At 54.2% G+C, this 20,776-nt stretch overlaps 1 protein-coding gene across 1 annotated transcript in view; it reads right to left on the minus strand.

Moving 5' to 3' along the window:
* Positions 1-3,509: 3,509 nt before the first annotated feature.
* The window catches only part of RTN4RL1 (reticulon 4 receptor like 1), a 63,650-nt gene continuing 46,383 nt past the window's right edge, over positions 3,510-20,776 (minus strand). The window contains exon 2 of the mRNA XM_077165501.1: positions 3,510-6,614. Within this exon, the coding sequence (XP_077021616.1) occupies positions 5,290-6,614 (1,325 nt within the window). The 3' untranslated portion in view covers positions 3,510-5,289. The remainder of the gene's footprint in view (positions 6,615-20,776) is intronic.

Below are 20,776 nucleotides of genomic sequence, written 5' to 3' on the forward strand. Positions count from 1 at the left end.
CGACCAGGAGGAGAGCTCTGGGGTGCACCCACAGCCATGCCAGGAAGCTTAAAACTAGTCTGGGATGGGACCCCATCAAAATGTACACTTGCATATTATTCAACCATAAAAAGGAATGGAATATGATTACAGGACACCACGGTGGAGGTGGGGGTGAGGAAAGGATAGTTACTGTTTAATTGTTATAGAGCTTCTGTTTGGGGTGGTGCGAAAGTTTTGATACTGGGTGGCGGTAACGGTAGCACAATACTGTGAATTTAATTAATGCCACTGATTGTATGCTTGAAAGGGATTAAAACAGGAGACAGTAGGTTGCATATATGTTACCATGGTAATATTTTTTTTTTTAAAAAAAGGAATGATGTTCTGATACATGCTACAACATGAATGAACCTCGAAGACCTCATGTTGAGTGTAATAAGTCAGAAACAGGTGGACAAATACTGCACGCTCTCACTTACAGGAAGTAGCAAGAATAAGCAAATGCATAAAGTCAGAGGGTGGCTCAGAGGTTACCAGGAGCTGAGGGGAGTAGGAATGGAGAGATATTGCCTGACCGGCACAGAGTTTCTGTTAGAGCTGATAAAAAGTTTTCATAATGGATGGTAATGATGGTAGCACAACATTGTGAATGTAATTAATTTCACTAAATTGCACACACAGTAGTAGTTAAAATGAGAAATTTTGGGTTATATATACGTTACCAGATAAAAATTTTTAATGTACACATGGTCCTAATCAATCAAAGAACATAAGCAGAGAAAGGCTGGCTTCTCAGGGTTTGTGTTGAATGGAGCGTCAAGGAACTGGGTCCATCCCTGCTGGAAGAGGGTGTGTGACCAGGGACTGGTGGGTGTGGCCAGGGATTGTGGGGGTGTAGCCAGGGTCTTGTGGGTGTGGCCAGTGACTGGAAGGTGTGGCCAGGGGTGTGTGGGGGTGTGGCCAGGGGTGTGGGGTGTGGCCAGGGGGTGTGGGGGTGTGGCCAGGGACTGAAGAGCCTGGGGAATTGGTGAGAACATGAGGGAAGAGGAGCTGACAAATCGCTCAGCCCACAGGAGTTTCCCCAGCAAATGTAAACCCCTTCTCTGACCCGGACTTCACAGCTTGCCCTCCAAGAAGCCCTCCTGGCGGCCTGGCTCTCTCGAACCCGCCAGCCACCCTTGCTGGAGCCCCGGTTCTCCAGGGTGGCAGAGTGCTGGGTGATTAGCTAAGTGATGAGTAAACATTTGCTAAATGGGATTCTTGGCTCCCTGGTAAGGAACAGCTGTAGCAGGAGAGTAAAGGGGTGATGGGATTGGTAGGAGGGGAGGGGGCACCAGAAATTTCTGGTGGTGAGCCAGAGGAGGCCCGTGCAGAGGTGGCAGAGGCGGTGCTCTGGGTAGCTGTGCTCTGAAGCCAGGACAGGGGCTGAAGCTGAGGCTTGTGTGAATGGGATGGGACGGGGATGGGGATGCAGGGCTGCGGGGACAAATGGTTCCGGAATGCTTTCCAAGCTTGGAAGAGGCAGATGTCTGGGAATGGGACTCTGGCTCAGGCAGACTTCCAGGGAGTACTCCAGCTTGCTGGCACAAGGGACGGATCTGGCTGAGCAAGAGAGGCAAGTTGCGATGATGAAACCCATGTTGAGGAACATTGATGAGGGTGCCACGGGGGTTGGGGGGGGACCACGTGCTTGTGTGGGCAGAAGTCTGGGGGGCTGGGAAATAAGGAAAAGGACCCCCAATAGGGGGAACCATATGTTCTTACCACTCCCAGAATAAAGTCTAAGTTTCTGCACAGAACCCCCAACCCCACCCTGGGGCCTTCCCTTGCCAGGCTCACCTCCCATGACTCCCCAACCAACGCTGACCACCCTCAACATGCAGTAGTTTGCAGACTCTCCAAATGCAGTGCTACCTCATGCTTCCAGCCCTCTGCCTAGAATGCTCCCCACACTCTTCACTGGCTAACTCCTCATCCTCTGACCCTCTCTTGAAGTGTCACCTCCTCCTGGAAGCCCTCTTTGACTGCCCCTCCCAAGTTTGGGCACTAACACAGGCACCAATCACACATGGGGTGAGAAGACTTCTCTCCACATTTGGCTGCAAGCTCCTTTTGGGAGAGCTGTTATCTTCTCACCTTATGTCCCCAATGCCTGGGATCATAGCTGGCACATGTGAGTGCCTAATCAGCATTTGTCAATTGAATGGTAAGGTGCCAGCCAAGCTCTGGGGTCATGGGAGAAGGAGCTTTTATGGGAGGACTCTGAGACCACCAGAGAGAAGAGGGGACTGCTCCCTCCTGGGCTTGGGAATGTGCTGAGTGAAGATGGCAGAGTAGGTGCCATTAGGTACAAAGAAGTGGGGGAGGACGGAATCCCCTGGGGCAGGAATCCACAGCCCCCTGCCCTAAACAACCCAGGAGAGACTCTGGGTATGGTGGAGAAAGAGGCCTCCTCTTAGCCCCCAACTTGCCAACTTACATGGGTGTCACTGTCCCGCCTGACCTGTGCACCGCTGAGTGACAGGGGACGTCATCCACAATACAGCCGCCTTTATCCCCTCTACCTCTTAGAGGAGAAAGCTACTAAAAATATAACTGGCGTCCTGGGCCCCGCTGCCTGGCCTCCAATAATGGTCGGCAACCAGAGACTGTGCTGGGCCTGACAGAAGCAGATCATTTATAAAACATTAGCATTTCTTGTAGGGACATTTCACTCCCATATTACAGGACTCACTAAGTCTTGAAAAAAAAATTTAATAAAGTGCTTATACTCTTGACTTCCCCACTGAGGGTTTTGTTGTCTAAGGTTGGAAATGAAATCAACAACATAACAACATCCCGGGGTTCTAAGGGACAGCCAGACCCCTGGCACTGGCCTGGATAAGGGCAGGCGAGCCCTCGGGGAGCAACTGAAGGCAGAAGATTATTTGCTCTGCCATCACTGGCCTCCCTTTAGTGGAAATTTCAAGCACTGTAGCAAGGAAGATTTGTCCAGCCAGGCCTGAAAACCCGGCCTCCTCCCTCCCTCTGCCCTTCTCCAAAGCCGCAGAGGCAGGTGAGGCCTCCAGAGCTTGTCCACTGTTGCCTGAGCAGGTCCCTGGCCTCCTGGAAACCACTCAGGGTCCCCAGGAACTGGCTGCTCCCTTCCAGCCACCTCCCCAGCCCCTAAGAATCAATGGTCCAGCAGCTGCTGCTGAGGCTTCTGGGAACAAGCCGTGAAGGATCCAGGACCAGCCGCTGATGGAAGGTGCAACCCAGTGTGGGACGTGAATCGTGCTCTGTGCAGGTGAGGGAAGAGCCCTGGGAGAGAGAGAACAGTGCAGTGTGTGTGTGTGTGTGCTCATGTGTGTGCGTGTGTGTGTCCCTGTGAGTCAGCCGGCCCCTACCCCACTCAGCAACTTCCGCCAACAAATGTGCTGTGTTCCCAGAGCTGTGCCCAGCCCAGCCCGCCCACCCCACAAAAACCCAAGGTCTGCTGCCCTTTCAGAAGGAGGAGTTAGGAAATGAAAAACAGTGTTCTTGTCCAAGAGAATTTTTTTTTTATTATTGTTATTTTCCTCTCTTAATTGGATTCAGTGTTTCTCGCTCCTCACACACATCCTCTCCGGGTTTGTGCAAAACGCAAAGGAGATTGTACCCACCGGAGCCCCTGGCCTGCAGCGTGGCCGACTTTGCCCAGAGCAAATCCCCTGCTTGGGGGTTTGCTGGCTTCATTTCTTGCCCGTGCCTACACCTCCCCTCTGACCTCTGTCCATCCCTGGACAGCCTCGGAAGGGCCAGGAGGGACGGGGCCCAGGAGTGCAGAAGTGCCTGAGGTGGTTCTCGAGATGCCCTCCTCGTCCCTGTCCTGCTAAGGCCACCTGATGCTGTCCTTCCTGCCATCCTACACGCAGCCCTTGCTGGGACATCCATCAAAGAGCCACAAGGAAAAATTCAGCAGCTGAGCTGTGCTGGAAGCCTGGCCTCCTGCCCAGGGTCTCCCCGGCCTGTCCAGACAGGCACTGGCTAAACACTCGGCTGACCACACCGTCCAGCCTGTTGGACTAACACTGTGGGATGCGGCCTCGCCTGCCGGTTTGAAAAACCAATCGCCCCCTTTCTGCCCCTTCTCAGTCCTGCTCAGCCCCAGGACCTGGCACTCGTCCACCCAACAAGCTGCTTCTCGCATCTCACCCTGACACCAACAGTTACTATGGGGTGATGCGTGCTCCGGGGTGACAGACAGGCCCGTGATGCATAAAAACAAGGTGATGCTCTAAATACCTAAGAATATTGGTCCCCTGAAGTGGCTCCTGCTGCCTCCCCTTTCTCCCTAACCCTCCCCATGGCCACCTCGTCCCAGCTCCTGGCAAGCCCAGGTGGTATGGGGACTATTGTTGCCAGGTTGAGGTTCTAGACAAAAATTCTATAAGCTTCTTTTCTTGCTAGAAATCACCAATACAATCCTTAGTTCAGCAGATATAGTTTTCCATATAGTTTATAAACATGATAAGACATACAGTTTGGTAATGGAGTGGGCGCAGGAGAACCTGTGTTTGTATATATATGTGGAGAGTGTGGATATATATATATAAGTGGACATAGTTATAAAACTGCACCTTCTGTGAGAACCTCACTGCACGTAATGACGTTTCAAGTTTCAGCCTCTGATGACCTTTCCTTTGGTAAAAGTGGTTCTTGGACCCCAGCCTGTGGGCCTGGGTCTGCCAGGGTTGCCTGAGACATCAGCAATGAGAGGTGTCACTCCCAAGGGAGGGACTGAAGGTGGCTTATGGTTGGATTCGGGGCAGGTTGATTAAGTGACCTCAGGCAAGAGCCAAGATGCAACCCCCCTACTCTGCTCATGTGCTCCAGACTGCTGGTTGACCCAGCCTGGTGGGTGAGCCTTGTTTGTCGGTTCTTCTCTGAGTCCTGCTTCCTCTGGGAATGGCGGGAGCCCTTCAGACCTCCCCAGATGACCAGGATTCCACAGAGCCCAGCTCCCAGGGGGTGGAGGGAGCCATTGTCCCATCATTGCAAACGAAGGATGAACTCTGCGTGCCTTTTCTCGCCCTACTGGAGTGGACGCTGTCCATGGGTGCTTGGTGGGGGGCTGGCCAGGACAGTTGGGTGATGTGCGCCAATCCCCTCCCGCCTGGGGCTGTACTTTGGGTTTATAATCCACCGGGCAGGGCACAGACAGCACCCGAAGCCTCTACAACAGCCTTTTCTTGAAACCCAGCAGATCCTCCGTTTGTAAAAATAAGAAGAAAAGAAATTCTGTTCCTTGGTGGACAGGTGGCAGTGCTGGGTGCCGGCACTGAGTCCTCAACGGAGAGTGACCGCCAGCCCCAGTATCCAGACGAGCAGCGAGGCCCCCAGGGAACGGCCCGAGGATGCCTGCTGCACCCCGCTGGGGGCCCGGATGGGGGTCCTGCGGGCACACTTGCCCTTCCTCTTGGGCCGTGTGGTGGGCAGCATGTCAAAGCTGAACTTGTGCTGGTAGTCCGGGCCATAGTCCTGCAGCTCGTGGGCCTGCTTTCCGGAACCCGCCTTGGAGATCTGGTTGCGATTCCTGTGACTGGTGCAATTCTTGCCTGGCTTTCTGTAGCCTGGCCGGGAGCCGGGCAGATGGCCGTGGGGTTGCCCCTTGTCCCTGGCAGGGCCGTGGGGCGGATGGTGCTCCTTGCGGGCGGCCCTGTCCGTGGTGGTGAGCGTGTGCGACTTGATCTGGTGCGGGGACGCCGGCGCGGTGCAGTTCCGGAAGTCCTCGGCCCTCAGCAGCTTCAGGTCCTGGCCGTGCCACAGCACGGGGGACACGCAGGGGACGGCAGAGCTGGAGCCGCGGAACCTCCGCAGCCATTCCCACAGCGAGCGCGCCCGGCAGCCGCAGTCCCAGGGGTTCCCGTTGAGGCGCAGGAACTCCAAGGCCCCCAGGGGGGCCAGGCAGTCGCCCTGCAGCTCGGCGAGGCTGTTGTTGAAGAGGAAGAGGGTGGTCAGCCTGCGGAGGTCGTGGAACGCCCGGTGGTGCACCCACTGCAGCTGGTTCTCGTGCAGCAGCAGCCGGTCCAGGTTCACCAGGCCCCGGAAGGTGTCCTGGCCCAGGCTCCACAGCCTGTTGCCATGGAGAAACAGGTGGCTGAGGTTGACCAGGTCCACAAAGATGTCGTCCTGGAGGTACTCGATGTGGTTGTCCTGCAGGTAGAGGTACTGCAGGCTGTGCAGGCCGCCGAAGACGCCGGCCGGCAGGGCGCTGAGCCCGCACTTGTAGAGGTAGAGGGCGTGCAGCTTCACCAGGCCCTGGAAGGTCTCCGGCGCCAGCGTCCGCAGCTGCCGGTTGTCGCCGAGGTCCAGCTCCTCCAGGTGCACGAAGCCCTCGAAGGTGTTGGGGTGGATGGAGGTGAGGTTGTTGGAGTAGATCCACAGGGTGACCATGGCCGGGCTGAAGTGGCCCTGCTGGAGCAGGGTGATGCGGTTGTTCTGCAGGAAGATGCGCTCGCTGTCCTCCGGGATGCCCTCGGGGATGGCGGCGAAGTTGTGCGCCTGGCAGCTGACCGTCATGGGCGCCGGGTAGCACACGCAGTCCCGCGGGCAGCCGCCGCCCAGGGGCAGCTCCCCGGCCAGCAGCAGCAGCAGCAGCTCCACACAGGACCCTGGTGGGGAGAGACAGAGAGCACAGCCAGGTCAAGGGCGGGTGGGGGTGGGGGTGGGGTCGGGGGAGACAGGGTGCAGCGTGGGGACTGGCATTGGCCCCTCCTGGGCATCCCACCTCTACTGGGGATTGTTTCCCCAGCCTGGGTTGGGAGGGGAGGCTTGGGGGGGTGAAGGCTCTGGCCACGTGGCACCCCCCTCCCGAGCCTCCCCTTCCAAGCCCCTTAGCCCCACCCACAGCTGCCGAGCCCCGCCCCCTCCCGTCCCGCCGGCTGGGGCGGGGTCACAACTCCTGGAACAGGCAGCTTCCGGTGCCTTCTCCCAGCCCTGCCGCTTACTTGCCATTAACTGCATTAAAAAATAATGGTGCGGAGTCTTGTTCTAACAAAGTAAATATGTGGAGTCCTGAGTCGTCTTCTTATTTAAATTATTCCAATCACGAGCGACGTATGCATGACACCAAAAGTCACCCAGAAAGATATCTCGTTTACAGTGTCCTCAAAGTTAAGTGACAGCCCTCTATGCCTCAATGTCCCCATTTTGAAAACACGGATAGTAATAGTTCTCCCTCATAGAGCTGAGGTTGAATGAGAGGACACATTAAAGGACATCCATGCAAAGGACGGGGTGGGGGCGTGTAGAGGGGGCACCAGCAGGGCTGCGGGTAAAGCTGCCAGGCTGAGGCTGCCCCCCATTCCAGGCCACCTTTGGTCCCACCCCCCTCTCCCCACCTGGCTCAAGCTCCCAGGCTGGAGCTGCAAACCAGGCCGTACCTCGCGACCTTCCAGCGCATTTCCTCTGTAGCTTCCCTCTAATTGGGCATTAATTAGGTATTCGTTAATGGATCCTTAAAATAATTTATTTTCGGATGTGTCCAGCCTGTGGTCGGATAATAGCCCTGCGCTCATTATCGGAGCAGCCTCATTATGGACAACTGTCATTACCTACCTTTTTCCAGGGTTGCAGCTGCCCCAGGGGGCCCCGCAGGCATGCCAGTGGGGGGTGGGCTTGGGCACTGCAGGCCTGTAGCCCACCCCACCCCTGCTGGCCCAGGCAGGCTCTTCACCCTGCCAGGGTTGCCCTCCTGCCCTTTCTTTTCCAGCCTGGCCAGCAGGGCCTCGGGGGACAGCCCGGACACCTGGGGCAGCTCACCTGACTTTTCCTGCTGCCGGCTGAGCTCCGAGCCCTGAGGACAGAATCAAGCCTGCCCTGCCCCTCTCGGGCCAGCCGGGCTTCCGGGCCTGCCCCTGCCACTGCCCAGGCATCGCTACTGCTGCCACCCCCTGGCAGAAACGGCCTCATAAATAAATGACAGTTCCCAGCTGTTGGGAGTTATGGAGCTCCCAGAGAGTGGCAGCTGCTTCGTGTCCCCCTGTAATCACCCGGTTTTGCCCAAACATTCCCAATACATTAAAAATCATCCCAGAGCATTTGGTTTTTGCATAATTGGTTACGGTCACGATTCCAGAGCAATTATGATCTTGGTGTTGCCGGTGGTGGCAATGTGGCTGTAAGGACCCTTTCTGGGCGGCTTCTGCAATGGCTACAGTCACCCCAACCATGACAGCCTGCAAGCCAGGACCCAGGCTGATGCGCTCTTGGCCTCAGCGTCCCTCTCCATCACCTGGGTAGGAGACCATCGCTATGTGGGCTCTCCCTGCAGGGCGGCCCACCCTGGCCTCCAGCCCCACACTGCCCACTTGGGTCAGGGCGTCCCGGCCCCACGGGAGGAGGCAGAAGTGTGAAGGGATACGGGCTTGGCCTCTAGACCCCAGCTGGCCTGTCCACTGTCCCCAGCCCACACTGGCTGCACCTTCCAAGGCTGATTCTGTTTCAGCTCGTGCTCCTCACTCCTGCCCAGGCTGCTGCCTTCCAGGGCAGCCACACCTATGGGCGACCTCCCCGGGAGGTGGCCCCCACCCTGCCACCTGAGTGGGTCCTAGGCATCGCACCCAGCTCAAGGGCAGTTGGTGCCCACTGTGCTGTCCCGCATCTCAAGCTGAAGGGGGCAGGGCCACAGCATATCACTCGCAAGACACACCATGGGCCACTTGCGTGCCACCAAGACGTCCCTCAGAGACAAAGGCAGGTCCTTCCCTAAAGCCTGGAGGCATTCTGAGGGGCTGGGGTGAGCAAACACCTCTGACATTTGTACAGCTTACTGCAGTTTACAAAGTAAACTCCGATCCTCAGAAGAACCCTGGGTGTGAGGTGGGGGAGAGGGCACCCCTCCATCTGCTGCTTTGGCTCTCTCCATAAGGGCCCAGCCACCCTCAGATAGAAAACAGGTGCCTCCAGGGGATTTGGGGCATGGAGGAAGCCAAGCATATTCCAGGGATTAGGAAAAAAAGCCAAAAGCTGGGTGTGGGGTTAGCAGTTGGCATGTGAATGCACTTTGGCAGGTGGAAGAAATCAGATAGCAAAGGGGAAAGTAGAGGAGAAGGTGGGAGGGGGATTGGGACCCAGGGAAGGAAGCACCCTGCCTTCCTCTGAGAGGGACTGAGATGACTCCAGCAAACAGCTGGCACAGGGCTTGGCTCATAGCCCTTGTAACTGCCAGGGCAAGTGTGTCAGTATTTCAGGGTCCGGAGGTGGGGATGGGGCAAGGAGACCACAGAGAGTGGCACAGGGCAGTCACTTCCTCTTAAGGCCCCAGGCTGATGGTGGGCCCTGTGGGAAGGTAGGCTGGTGGGGTCTGAGCCCCAGGGAAGCTGTTCTCCAGCCTTCAGTACTGCCCAGACACTGGGGGACTGATGCCAGCAGAGCTGCCCTCAGGGATGTCTGTGCTCCCTCACACTGGGTCATCGATGGAGAGGGGTCTCAGCTGAGCCTGCTTCTCCACCTCAGAAAGCGGGTCCCAGCTCCTAGGCTCTGGACCAGCTGTCCCAGGCAGCCCCGCCCACCTCCAGCATGCCCAACCGGAGCCAGTGGGGTGCTGGGGCCCTGGACTGCGCCCCGCCGCGCTTCTTCCCGGGGAGGCTGGCACTGCAGCTCTGCGGCAGCTCCTGTGCCCCGCCGCCTGCCCACCCCTGGGAGCCTCAGCCTGCTGATTGCCTGATTAATGCACTAGCAACGTGGCGGGTGCTTTTGCTGTGCATTTTAAAATTGCAAATTAGCAGGGATCCAAATCTTGGTGGTGGGGCCTGACACACCCTCCCACCAGCCTCCCGGGCCCCCTCCACGGTAGGGCCAGGTCCCTCTGACTGAGGGAACTGAAAAAAAAAGGCTGGACCTTCCCCCAAGCCTTCCCTGGGGCTCATACCAAACCCTGCGGCCTCCCACGCGTCTGTGCTTCCCCATGTCTCCACTGCCTCATTCACTGCTCCTCCACCCAACACACCTCCTGAGTCCTGACGTGTCTGCGGTGCTGGAGCAGGGGAGGGGGCCTGGAATGGGCCAGGTGGAGCTCTCCTGGGCTCAGTAGCTCCTGGGGAACTCATAATGCCAGGCAGTCAGGCCAGGTGCTGGGGGGAGGGGGTCCAGAGTAGGCACCCAGGGGGCTGGGGCGTGGATGGGCTCAGGGCCCTGCCCCAGGCCTCTGCCTCCACAAAGCCCTCTATTCCCTGCCCGCACGGGTCTGCCGCCGTGTGAATCTCTCAGAATATTCCATCTGCAAAATGGGATAAGCAGCGTCACTGCCTCTCGGGGTTGCCTTACCAATTCAATGAGATGATATGCTCGGAGGTCAGCACGGTGTTGGGCACGAAGGATGCTCAGGAAAAGGAAGGCGATGTTGTTTTCAGGTCCTCCTTCCAGCCTACCCTACCAGCCTACCCCCGCTGGGCAGCGACCTATGGGTCCACACCCCCATGAGGACGAGAGTCCCAAGCATGGGCAGGCACCTCACTCAGTTCGCTTTAATAAGCAGATGTACTTATTAACAGTCCCCCGGGGTCTGGACCTGGCAGGATGAGAGGACCGGGCACGCTAAGCAGAGCACACAGCATGTGCAAAGGCACCGAGGTGAGAAGGCAGGCGGTGGACCCCCATCTCACCCTGGCCCCTCTCCCTGACTCTAAGGAGCCAAAGCTTCCAAGGAGCCTGCATGTTCAGCTCAGCTGGGCTGGGGGATCCCAGGGCCTCAGTGACTGGAGAACTTCCCACTGGGTCCAGCACCTGTAGGGCCCCTGTACCAGTCCCAGGCCAGAAGGCCTGTGTGGCAAGGCCCCGAACGGCAAGGGAAATAACCAAGGAGGACCCAGCACTAACTGTGCACCAAGTTCTTTACATCTTAGTCTCACAACAACCCCATGGCCATGGCATACTTTCAAGAGGGGAAACTGAGGCTCGCAAAGCTGAAGCAGCCGGCTAAGGTCAGACAGTGGAAGCAGGCCTTGTCCAAATTACTCCAAATCCAGGGCCCTGCCCTCTGCTTGGCACTGCATGGGGTCGTCAGGGCAGCCCCAGATGAAGGCTGGGCCATTCTCCCAAGCACCAGGTCTTGGACCACTGGCCCCCACCTTTGTCTAGCATCTGCTAGCACCAAAGGTGTGGCCCCTCCCTGCACCTACCCAGTAATGGCCCGAGCTGCTGGCGTCCCTGTGGGCCCCTAGGCAGACCTGTGGAACTCTGAGGCTGGGTAACAGATCAGCCATGTGGCCAATCCTGGCTCTGCAGCCCGCCCTCCCTGTACAGCTCGCCCCTCCACCCCTGCTGGACCCAAGGTTTGCCAGATGCTTCTCTGTAAGCCAATCGATGCTAAGCGAATGGCTCTGTTGGGGAAATGCTCTCTGCTGGTCAGATAATGTCCTCAGGCCAGGCCTGCTGGCTCACAGGACTGCTGGCGCCTCACGCCACTTGGCACTGTCCCTCCGTGCTGTGCCCAAGCACAGGCCACTTCCTGCTGAAAGCCCCTGCACCCCCCCACCCCCCCCAGCCTGGGCCAGCCCTGGAGACAGGGAAGCTGGCCAGGGCAGAAGCCAGCCCGTGCAGAGCCGGGCTTCCCTCTTCAAGTCCACGTCCAGCAGCTTCGGGTGCAGGGCAGGATGGCTCGTGCCTCCCAGGCCCACGGCACAGCCCAGGGCAGGGGGATGAACGTGAGCTTTAGCGCCAGAGAGGCCTAGGCTCAAACCCCAGCCCCCCAACTTGAAGAGTGTGCCACTCCGCTTGAGTGAGCCTCACTTTCCTCACTGTAAGATGAGGACAGCCACTTAAAGCCTCAGCCCGGGCCCCTCCGTCAGCCAAGGCCGGTACAACGCCAGCTCCCATCGACCTCCTCCACATCTCCATCTGGTTGTCAAACGGAACGTGTCCAGAACGGAAGTCCTCCTCTCCCCCCCCACGCTGCCCACACTCCGTGAGCCTCCTCCACTCAGGTCTGCTCAGATAAAGGCATCTCCTTCATTTGGCTGCTCAGGACAGAAACCGCACAGCCCTATGAGCTCCCCCCGCTCTGCCACACCCCTACTCCGCTGGTCAAAGTCCTGTTGGCTCATCCTTTTGAGTTCATTGGAATCCACCCACTTCTCCCTGCACATCCTCTCTCACCTGGACTATTGCGGTAGCCTCCTAAGTGGTGTCCCTGCTCCAGGCCTGGGCCCAGGTGCAGCCCACGTGCATGTGTGTGTCGGTGAGGATGTGCGACGTGTGTGTTCCTGCATCCGTGTGTGTGAATGTGTATCTGTGCACGCACATGTGCATCTGTGTGTCTACATGTGTGTACATGCATGGCTGTGATGTGCGTGTGAATGCATGTGTGTGCACACACACACAACGAGCACATTTGCTTCTGGAGACCATGCAGGGGCTGGCAGCCCCAGACCCTTTCCTCCTGTAGCACCTCCCCCGCCCCAACTCTATCCCGGAGAGGGGCAAGGACCCTCTTCTCAGGAGACCCACGCACACCCAGCTTGTGATGTTGCCCCCCTATCTCGGCACTCGCTCTGGCTCAGGGTTAGCTCCTGCTCCCCGCCTCACACGCTGAATTCCCCCTTCAGCTGGGATGGCTCTCGCTAAGAAGTGGGCAGCCCCTCAGTAGAATAATCTTTCATCCCCACGCTCATCCTGCAGCAGGCCCGAATGGGGAGGCTGTGCTATATTGGGCCGGCGGGTCCTCAGGGGCCCTGGTCGGAGCAGCCCCGAGCTGCCCTGGCCTTGCCCATCGCGGTCCAGACCCCCTCCCGACAGAGTACTGCCAGGCTTGGGATCCACCCAGTGGGAGCCTATTTCGTCCGGGCAACCTCGGGCGAGTCTCCCATCACCCTCTACCTCGCAGTCTTTTGTCTGGAAACTGGGAGTCTGAGCATCTGACATTGCGGTGCTAGAGAAGGCGTTCTCTAAGTGGAGGTGATTCCGGCACTGCCATTATTATCCAGGGAACCTTTCCCCAACCCCTGAGGGGCCTTGGCTTTCACCCCACCCACCCCTGATACCCCCATTCTGGCTCCCAGACCCCAGAGTGCAGTGTAGTCTTAACCCCAGCAGGCTGTGGAAGGGCCTTGCCCTCTCTTCCAGTCCATTGGAACCATCTGGACCTGCCAGCTCTCTGCAGGAAGTCCATAGACCTTGTAGACTCCATTTCCCTCTCCTGCGGTCCTTGGGGCTCACAAAATGTGTCCTCATCTTACTCCAATTTGCTTCTCAGTTTGGGGGGTGGGGGGAGTCTCAGAACATGGGCTGTGGCAGCCCAGATTCCAGGGCCAAGGGCTCTGAGAGCCAGCCTTTCCCAGGAGGCCCAGGAGAAAGCTCTGGGCCCTGCCTCCTCTCTCATCCCCTGCAGGGCCAATTGTCCCTGCCCCAAAAGCCACAGGAAATCGTGGACCTACCTGCCACCAGAAAGCCCACTGAGCTCAGTAGCAGCTTAGATGTGCCTACAGGGGCAAGAGAGCCTCCGTGGGGCAGCTCGGGCCTCAGTGGCAAATGAGACACCTGTCTGTGGGTCCATGAGGGGGTGTAAGGACCCTGCTGAGGGAGAGGGGATGGGTGGGGACCCAACAGATCCGGAGTGTCCTGGCATTGGGGGGCGCTGGGGTATCATGGATGGAAAATAGGAGCTGGGACCCGGCCTTTGAGAAGCAGGCGCAGGATTCTCGGTGAGAGTGCTTGTTCCTTTCTCTGGGATGGTCACCCCTTCGTGGCCATTCAGGGCTCCCAACCTGGGCTCTGAGCACAGCCCGAATCCTGTGGGTCACCCTGTTTGGAATCTGTCCCCTCCCCTCCTTCATTCACATCAGAAATCGAGCTCTGGGCCTGCTGGTGCAGCAGTAAGAAGGACACAGATCCTTTCTTCGGGGAGCTTATGGTCTAGCTGGGGAGACAACTGGGAAAGGAACCAGGCAGGCTGACACAGGCATTTTGTGGTAAATTCTGGAAACACAAAGAGGGGGTAAGGTAGAAACTTGGTGCTGATGAGCGGAGAGGGGCAGGAGAGGAGGTCAGGAAGGCAGGACCCAGGCTCCTAGGGCCTTAATGTCCACAGTAGAGGGTTTGAATTTGACTTGGGTGCGGTGGGAAGCCACTGAGGAGCCTGAGGCTGGAGACAGGTAGATCAGATTTGGGGGCTGCTAGTGGAGGATGGATTAAGAGGGCACAAGAGGGGAGGCGGGACCACAGCTGCCATCTGAAGAGAGATGTTGGGGGCCCAGAAAGGATGTAGAACTGACAGGACAAACGGACAGGCTGGATGCAAGGGAGAGAGGACAGGAGGGCTATGGAGTGGCTTCCAGGTTCTGAGGGCACCATGGTGAGACTCGGGGAGGCTGGGGACACAGGCTCAGTTGAGCACATATGAAGTCTGAAAAGCCCTCCAGAGATGCTCGGTTGGCAGCTGGAGCCCAGAGGTGAGAAGTACACTCGGGAGTCACAGGCATAGAGCTGGTATTTAAATTCTTGGGAATGGGGAAGGTCACCTTTGAGAGTTGAGAAGAAGTATAGGATTAAGCCCTAAGGCACACAATTGTGAAGAAGGGTAAAGGAGAAAGCACCCGCAAAGGAAAAGGAATAACCAATGAAGTAAGAGGAAAGTGAATGTTCTAGAAGCCAAGGATATGTCAAGAAGGACTGAGGAATCAGCCGTGTGAGGGCTGTTGGGATTGGATTATGTCCCCCGTAAGACACATCAGGTCCTAAATCCTGCTCCTGTGGGTACGGACCCATGTGTAAACAACTTTTCCAAAGATCCTCTTAACATGAGGTTAAACAGAAGCAGGGTGGGCCTTAATCCAATGAAACCGCAGTCCCTATAAGCAGTGGAAATTTGTGCACAGCAGTTGAGGCAGGAGGAGGAGACAGAAGGAGACAGAGCACCAGGTGACAGGCAGAGGCTGAAGCAGCACCAGAGCACAGCAGCACGGCCATCATCGGTGGACTTGGCACTTCTAGCTTCCAGAACTGCGAGACAGTGACCTCCTGTTGTGTAACGGGCCTGTGGTACTTGTAGCGGCCCTGGAGAACTGAGACCAGGGCCGCTGAGAGTTTACATGAAGACAGAGAAGTGTTCATTCCATCTTGCAACATGGAGGCAATTGGTGACCTTGGAAAGGTCATTTCTGGTAGAAAGGTGAGGGCAGAAGACATCATGGAATGGTATGAAGAAAATGGGAGGCAAGAAAGAGGAGGCAGCATTGCATCGGCCAGCAGGGGCTAGAGTAGGCTGAGATAAATTACCCCAGAAACAAAAAAGACTTGTTTCTCATGCACAGCACATGTCCACATGGGACAGCAGAGGAGACCCAGGAAAGCATCCTGTATCCACGACGCTGCTGGTCTGGTGACCGAGGGAAAAGGGGGCATGGCCAACTGCCGGCTCTCGCCACTTAAACTATTTTTATTGTGGTAACATATTTATAACAACAATATTTCCCACTTAACCACTTACATGTGTTCAGTTCAGTGGTATTAGTTACATTCATCACCAAAACATTTTCTACACCCTGCACAGAAACTTCATACTCATTAAACGGTAACTCCGCAGTCTCCCCACCCAACCCTTGGAAAGCTCTATTCTAATTTCCAACTCTATGAATTTGCTTATTCTAGGGATTTCATATAACTGAGATCATACAATACTTATCCTTATGTGTCTGCCTTATTTCATTCAACACGACAACTTCAAGGTTCACCTACGTTGGCGTGTGCATCAGCGCTTAATTCCTTTTTACAGCTGAATGATATTTGACTGCATATCACATTTTGTTTATCCATTAATCTGTACATGGCCACGTGGGTTGTATTAAGAGACACTTGCCCCTCCTGTCCCATTCCACTGGTCAGAGAATGTCACATGGCCCCACAGGCTACCAGGGGGTGGGGGAGGGTGCTCCTGGGGCAACAAGGGAGCTGGGGATATTTGTGAGCACTAGGAGTCCACCTTTTCAGGAAGTTTTACTGTGAAGGGAGCAGAGAAATGGGGCAGAATCTGGGGGGGGGGGGGGGGGGCGGGAGTGGGGTTGAGTGGAGTTTTTTTTTTTAAGATGGAAGAATCTAGAGCCTGATTGCCTGCCAACAAGCATAATTCAGGAGAGAGAGACAAACTAATGGCAGAGGAATAAGAAGGCAAAAGAAAATAAGATCCAGGGGTGGAAGGGATACCCCTGCGCTGGGTCAGGAGGGAAAGCCCAGATGAGAAGATACGGGAGTTAGCCTCCTATGGCAAAAGGAGGTCATGGTTGGGGGTGAGGGTAGGGAGAGGAGGAGGGGGTTGAAGAGAAAGAAGACAGGATGGAACAGGCCTTGCGCATCTTGGGAAAGCAAGCCTCCTAGTCACAAGAGGCCAGTCTGTGATTTTATCCAGCAACATCCAGCCACCCAGATGCAGTCACAGGCAGAGAAGGGCGTGCCCAGGGCTGGGGGTGGTTCCAGGTGAGACCACAGAGACAGGGAATTAAAAGTGTGCATGACCAAAGGCTTCTAATTCCCCAGCCCCTGCCCCTGCCCAAGCTCACCTCACCTCTTGCTGGACCACTGGGATCATGTGGGCCCCCCAATTTAAGTCTGACTGCATCACTCCCCTGCTCACAGTGCATTTGCTCAGCAGAAATATTTACCTACATCTCTGGGGACAAAAGATCCCATTTCTGGCCTCCAGGAGATGACAGTCTTCCCCCAATGCCTTTGAGATAGCATATAGTGGGCATGTGTAACTCTTTTTAGCCACTGAGCATCTAAATCCTCTTCTGTATTTGAGTTTCTCCCAGCTTATATAACAGAGCCCTTCTCTCTCCACAGAAGCTGAAAAGGTCAAGCACTCACTCTCCCAGCCTCCCTTGCGGCTTGTGCAAGGCCTGTTTTACCTGAGCCCCGCCACTCAACATATCTACTCTAGACTTCGAACTAGGAGTTAGTGATGTGAAAAGACAGGCACCAAGCCGGATGGCAGCAGTTCACCTCCACACCCAGAGCCGTGAGGGCAGCGATTGGGGTGGGAGTATGGCGGTGTACGCTGAGGGCATTTGGGGCATTGCTCCTGCCTCTGGGAGATGCTGAGAGTTACCCAATATCCTCTAAATTATCCCTCTTTGCTTAAACTAGTCAAGGTTGGTGTTTGGTGCTTGCAATGAGAATCTTCATGGATGCAGCGTCCATACAGCTTTGCATGACTTAAAAAACCCAACCACGGTCTGGCCCTGCTATGCTCGTTGCTGCTGTGTCCCCTCCTCCCATTTGAGCTCAGGGGTTTCCCATCCCCTCTCCCTGCTTGCTTTTGGGAGCAGCTCCCCGGTTTTCTTTGGCAAACCCCTCCTCCTCCCATTACAGGTGAGCCAGAACCATCCATCCAACGGCCCAGGCTCAGCCATGTACACTCCCGTTCTCCCCCAGGAATTTGAACCTGAGGCAGAATGAACTTGGTGGGGTTGCTCTGAGGACATTCCCCAATGGTTCCTCCCTCCAAGATCTCCAGAGTCCCCCTGGTTCCTGCCCTTCCCAGAGTTTGGCTGTACAGCTTTTCCTTTGAGACACTGGGCCATCCTCCCCCATTTTCTTTCTGCAGCAGTCCACCCAACGCCCTTATTCTATGCTGTCAGAATCAAACTTCGTTCAGATAACAGGTGGCCATAAACTGTAAAGGAGCTTGGCCCCTCCCAGCCCAGAGAGTGTATCTTTATTAGTCCACTCCACTGTCAGTGATTGGTTCAGGCCTGAGCACGTGACTCACTTCTGACCAATGAGACACAAAGGAAAGTCTGCTGAGGGACTTCTGGGAAAATTTGCCTTCCTCTTTAAAAGGGACTATGTCAGTTTGAAGCTATTATGTACCCCAGAAAAGCCATGTTCTTTAGTCCATTCAATATTGCTGAGTGGAAATTTTCTGATTGTTTCCATGGAGATGTGACCCACCCATTCAAGGTGGGGCGCTTACTGGAGCCCTTTTAAGAGGGAACCATTTTAGAAAAAGCTTTAGAGCCCACATAGCCAGAGACCTTTGGAGATGAAGAAGGAAAACGCCCCTAGGGGAGCTTCATGAACCAAGAAGCTGGGAGAGAAAGCTAGTAGATGTCACCATGTGCCCTCCCCATTGCCTTCTTGAACCAAGGTATCTTTACCTGTATGCCTTAATTTGGACATTTTTATGGCCTTAGAATTGTAAACTCACAACTTAATAAATTTCCCTTTTTAAAAGCCATTCCAAAATAAATTAAATAAAAGCCATTCCATTTCTGGTATATTGTATTCCGACAGCTTTCAAACTAGAACAGGGACACAAGGAAAGGATGCTCTCCTTTCCTGCCTTTGGATGTAGTTGGGTAAGAATGAAATATATGGCACCATCTTCTGACCATTAGGTGACCAGCCTAATGGCCAAATCCAGCTTGCTAAGAGCTACTGATCGAAAAGATGGAGAGAACCTGGGTCCAAATGACCTTGTTAAACCAATGTGTTAATCAACCCTGGAATCTCCAAACTTCTTGTTATATAATAGATTCCCTTCTTGTTTAAGTCATTTTGAGTTGGGTTTTCAATTACTTGAAGTCAGAGAGTTCTGACACACTTTCCAATTTCCTTTTTGCTTAGTCAGGCTGAATTACTCTTGCTTATGACCAAAGAAGTCTAACTTATATACCTGGTAAGTTCATGACTCAGCTCAGATGGGATCTGCTCCAGAAAACCTCCCCAGACCCTTTCTTCTGGATTAGATGCTCTGCCCCTCCATAGTGCTTTCCCCTCTCACAGTACCCTCCCCACACACACCCCCTTAAAATCACCTGTTTCCCACCACCAGATGTGAGGAATTGCTGGTGTATCCAGCTAATGCCTGATATATAGACGTAATCATACATATCTGGTGAATGAATAATGAGTTAGCTGACATACCACCAGCAAAAAAAAAAAAAAGAGCAAATTCTCGAGATGCTTTAGTTGGCCGAATGGTCTTATTGTGGATAAGTGTAGATATACAATAAGCTTTTTGTAATTTTGAAAATACTTCACAGGCTTCTAGCAGCAAGAGGACCTCAGGGTAGGTATCTCATGCCTCACCTCACAGACCTTTCTCTTTTGATGCCTCTGCAGAGTTGCTCCCAACTGGCTAAGCCTCCTCCTCACTGCCTACTTTAGACATCCTGCAGTGCCTAGTCTGAGAATCTTCTCCTACCTGCTGGCCTGAGTCCTGTACCTTCTCCAGAGGCCCACCTACCTCAGGTCAGCCGCCAGCACGTGCCAGCCTCTGACCCCAGGCCCAGGAACTTTGGTTCCAGTAACGCTTGGCACAGGCTTCCTGGTGTGATCCCCAAACCCCATTTTCCCTATAATGTGTTTCTTTAATGTGTTTCATTATTTATTTTAATTTAAAAACAGAACCTGCCAATTGTGGAAAACACAGAAAGTATAGAAAAGTGAAAAAGAAGAAAAATCACCACTATAACAATTAACAGTGCTTCTCTGTACCTTCTTTCAATACTTTATTTATATAGGGATATATAAAATATAAATAAAAATTGTACTTAAAGAGATAAAACTGGGCGGGCCGCGGTGGCTCAGCGGGCAAAGTGCTTGCCTGCTATGCCGGAGGACCTCGGTTCGATTCCCGGCCCCAGCCCATGTAACAAAAACGGAGAAACAGAATACAATAAAACAAGAAAATGTTTAAAGATGTTTCCCTTTCTTCCTTCCTTCCTTCCTTCTCTCTGTCTTTCCTTTAAAAAAAAAAAAAAAAAAAAAAAAAGAGATAAAACTGGGATCATGATATGCATATATATTCAGCTCTGAATTTTGAATTTCACACTTAACTTAGACCATTCATTCATTCAGAAGCTTTCTAGGTACCTCCATCCATGAGGTTTTGTACAAAGGAAGCAACGGGGAACCCAGCAGGAAGAGTGATACCAGCCTCACGGAGAGTATGGTCTAACAGAGGAAATAGACATTCATCAGACAGCCACTTCCATACATAATAGCCTCCTGTGAAGAGGGGTGTCAAGAGAGATACAGGTAGCTATGAAAACTGAAGGTTCTTCCCTACTCAGTGGAGGTGGGGAGGTCTTGGAGAGCTTGAAGGGAGAGGAGAACTTGGGGTGGGGGTGGGGGGATTGTTCCAGGCAGCTGGAACAGCATATGCTAAGGCCTTGAGGCCAGAGGCAACACACAGTTAAGTAACAGAAAGAAGAACCGCATGGTAACAGGCAAGATTTTTAAAGACTGTAGAATGTCCTACCGTAAAAATGGACCAGAATTAATTTATCTGTGTAATATTTAAGCTTCTTCTCATTTTTCACTGTTACAAACTGTCATGGCAGAAATTGTTAATATTAGTTGCCTCCTGGGAGGTCTATTGAAAACCTTGGGCTCTAGGTGAGGAGAATGTCACTGTACACCTGTCAGGAGCTTTTAACTTATTATCCTGGAAATGCATCTATTGATTCTTTTAAAAGTCAGTGAAATTAAAACTAAATGATGTTGGAATAAACATCTTTGTGTCTAAAGCTTTGTCCACATTTCTGATCTTTTCCTCAGATCAGATTCATTGAGTCAAAGTCCTCTTATAAGGGATGCATGCTGAGAAGTCATCTTCCAGAAGGTTTAACCCATAAAGCCTCAAGTTCTTTGAAAATCCCCAACCATGGGCCTTTTGGAGATGCATCTTTCTTCTATCTGCCTTTTCAACAAGACTGGGAGATCCTCAAGAGAGACAAGACCTTTGTGTGTTATCTGAAGGGGAGACTATGGGGAAGCAAAGAGAACTGATGTACTTTGAGCCCTTCCTGTCATTGACTCCTCCCTCCAAATTATG

This window comes from Tamandua tetradactyla, chromosome 6 (genome assembly GCF_023851605.1).
Source record: "Tamandua tetradactyla isolate mTamTet1 chromosome 6, mTamTet1.pri, whole genome shotgun sequence".
Lineage (NCBI taxonomy): Eukaryota > Metazoa > Chordata > Mammalia > Pilosa > Myrmecophagidae > Tamandua > Tamandua tetradactyla.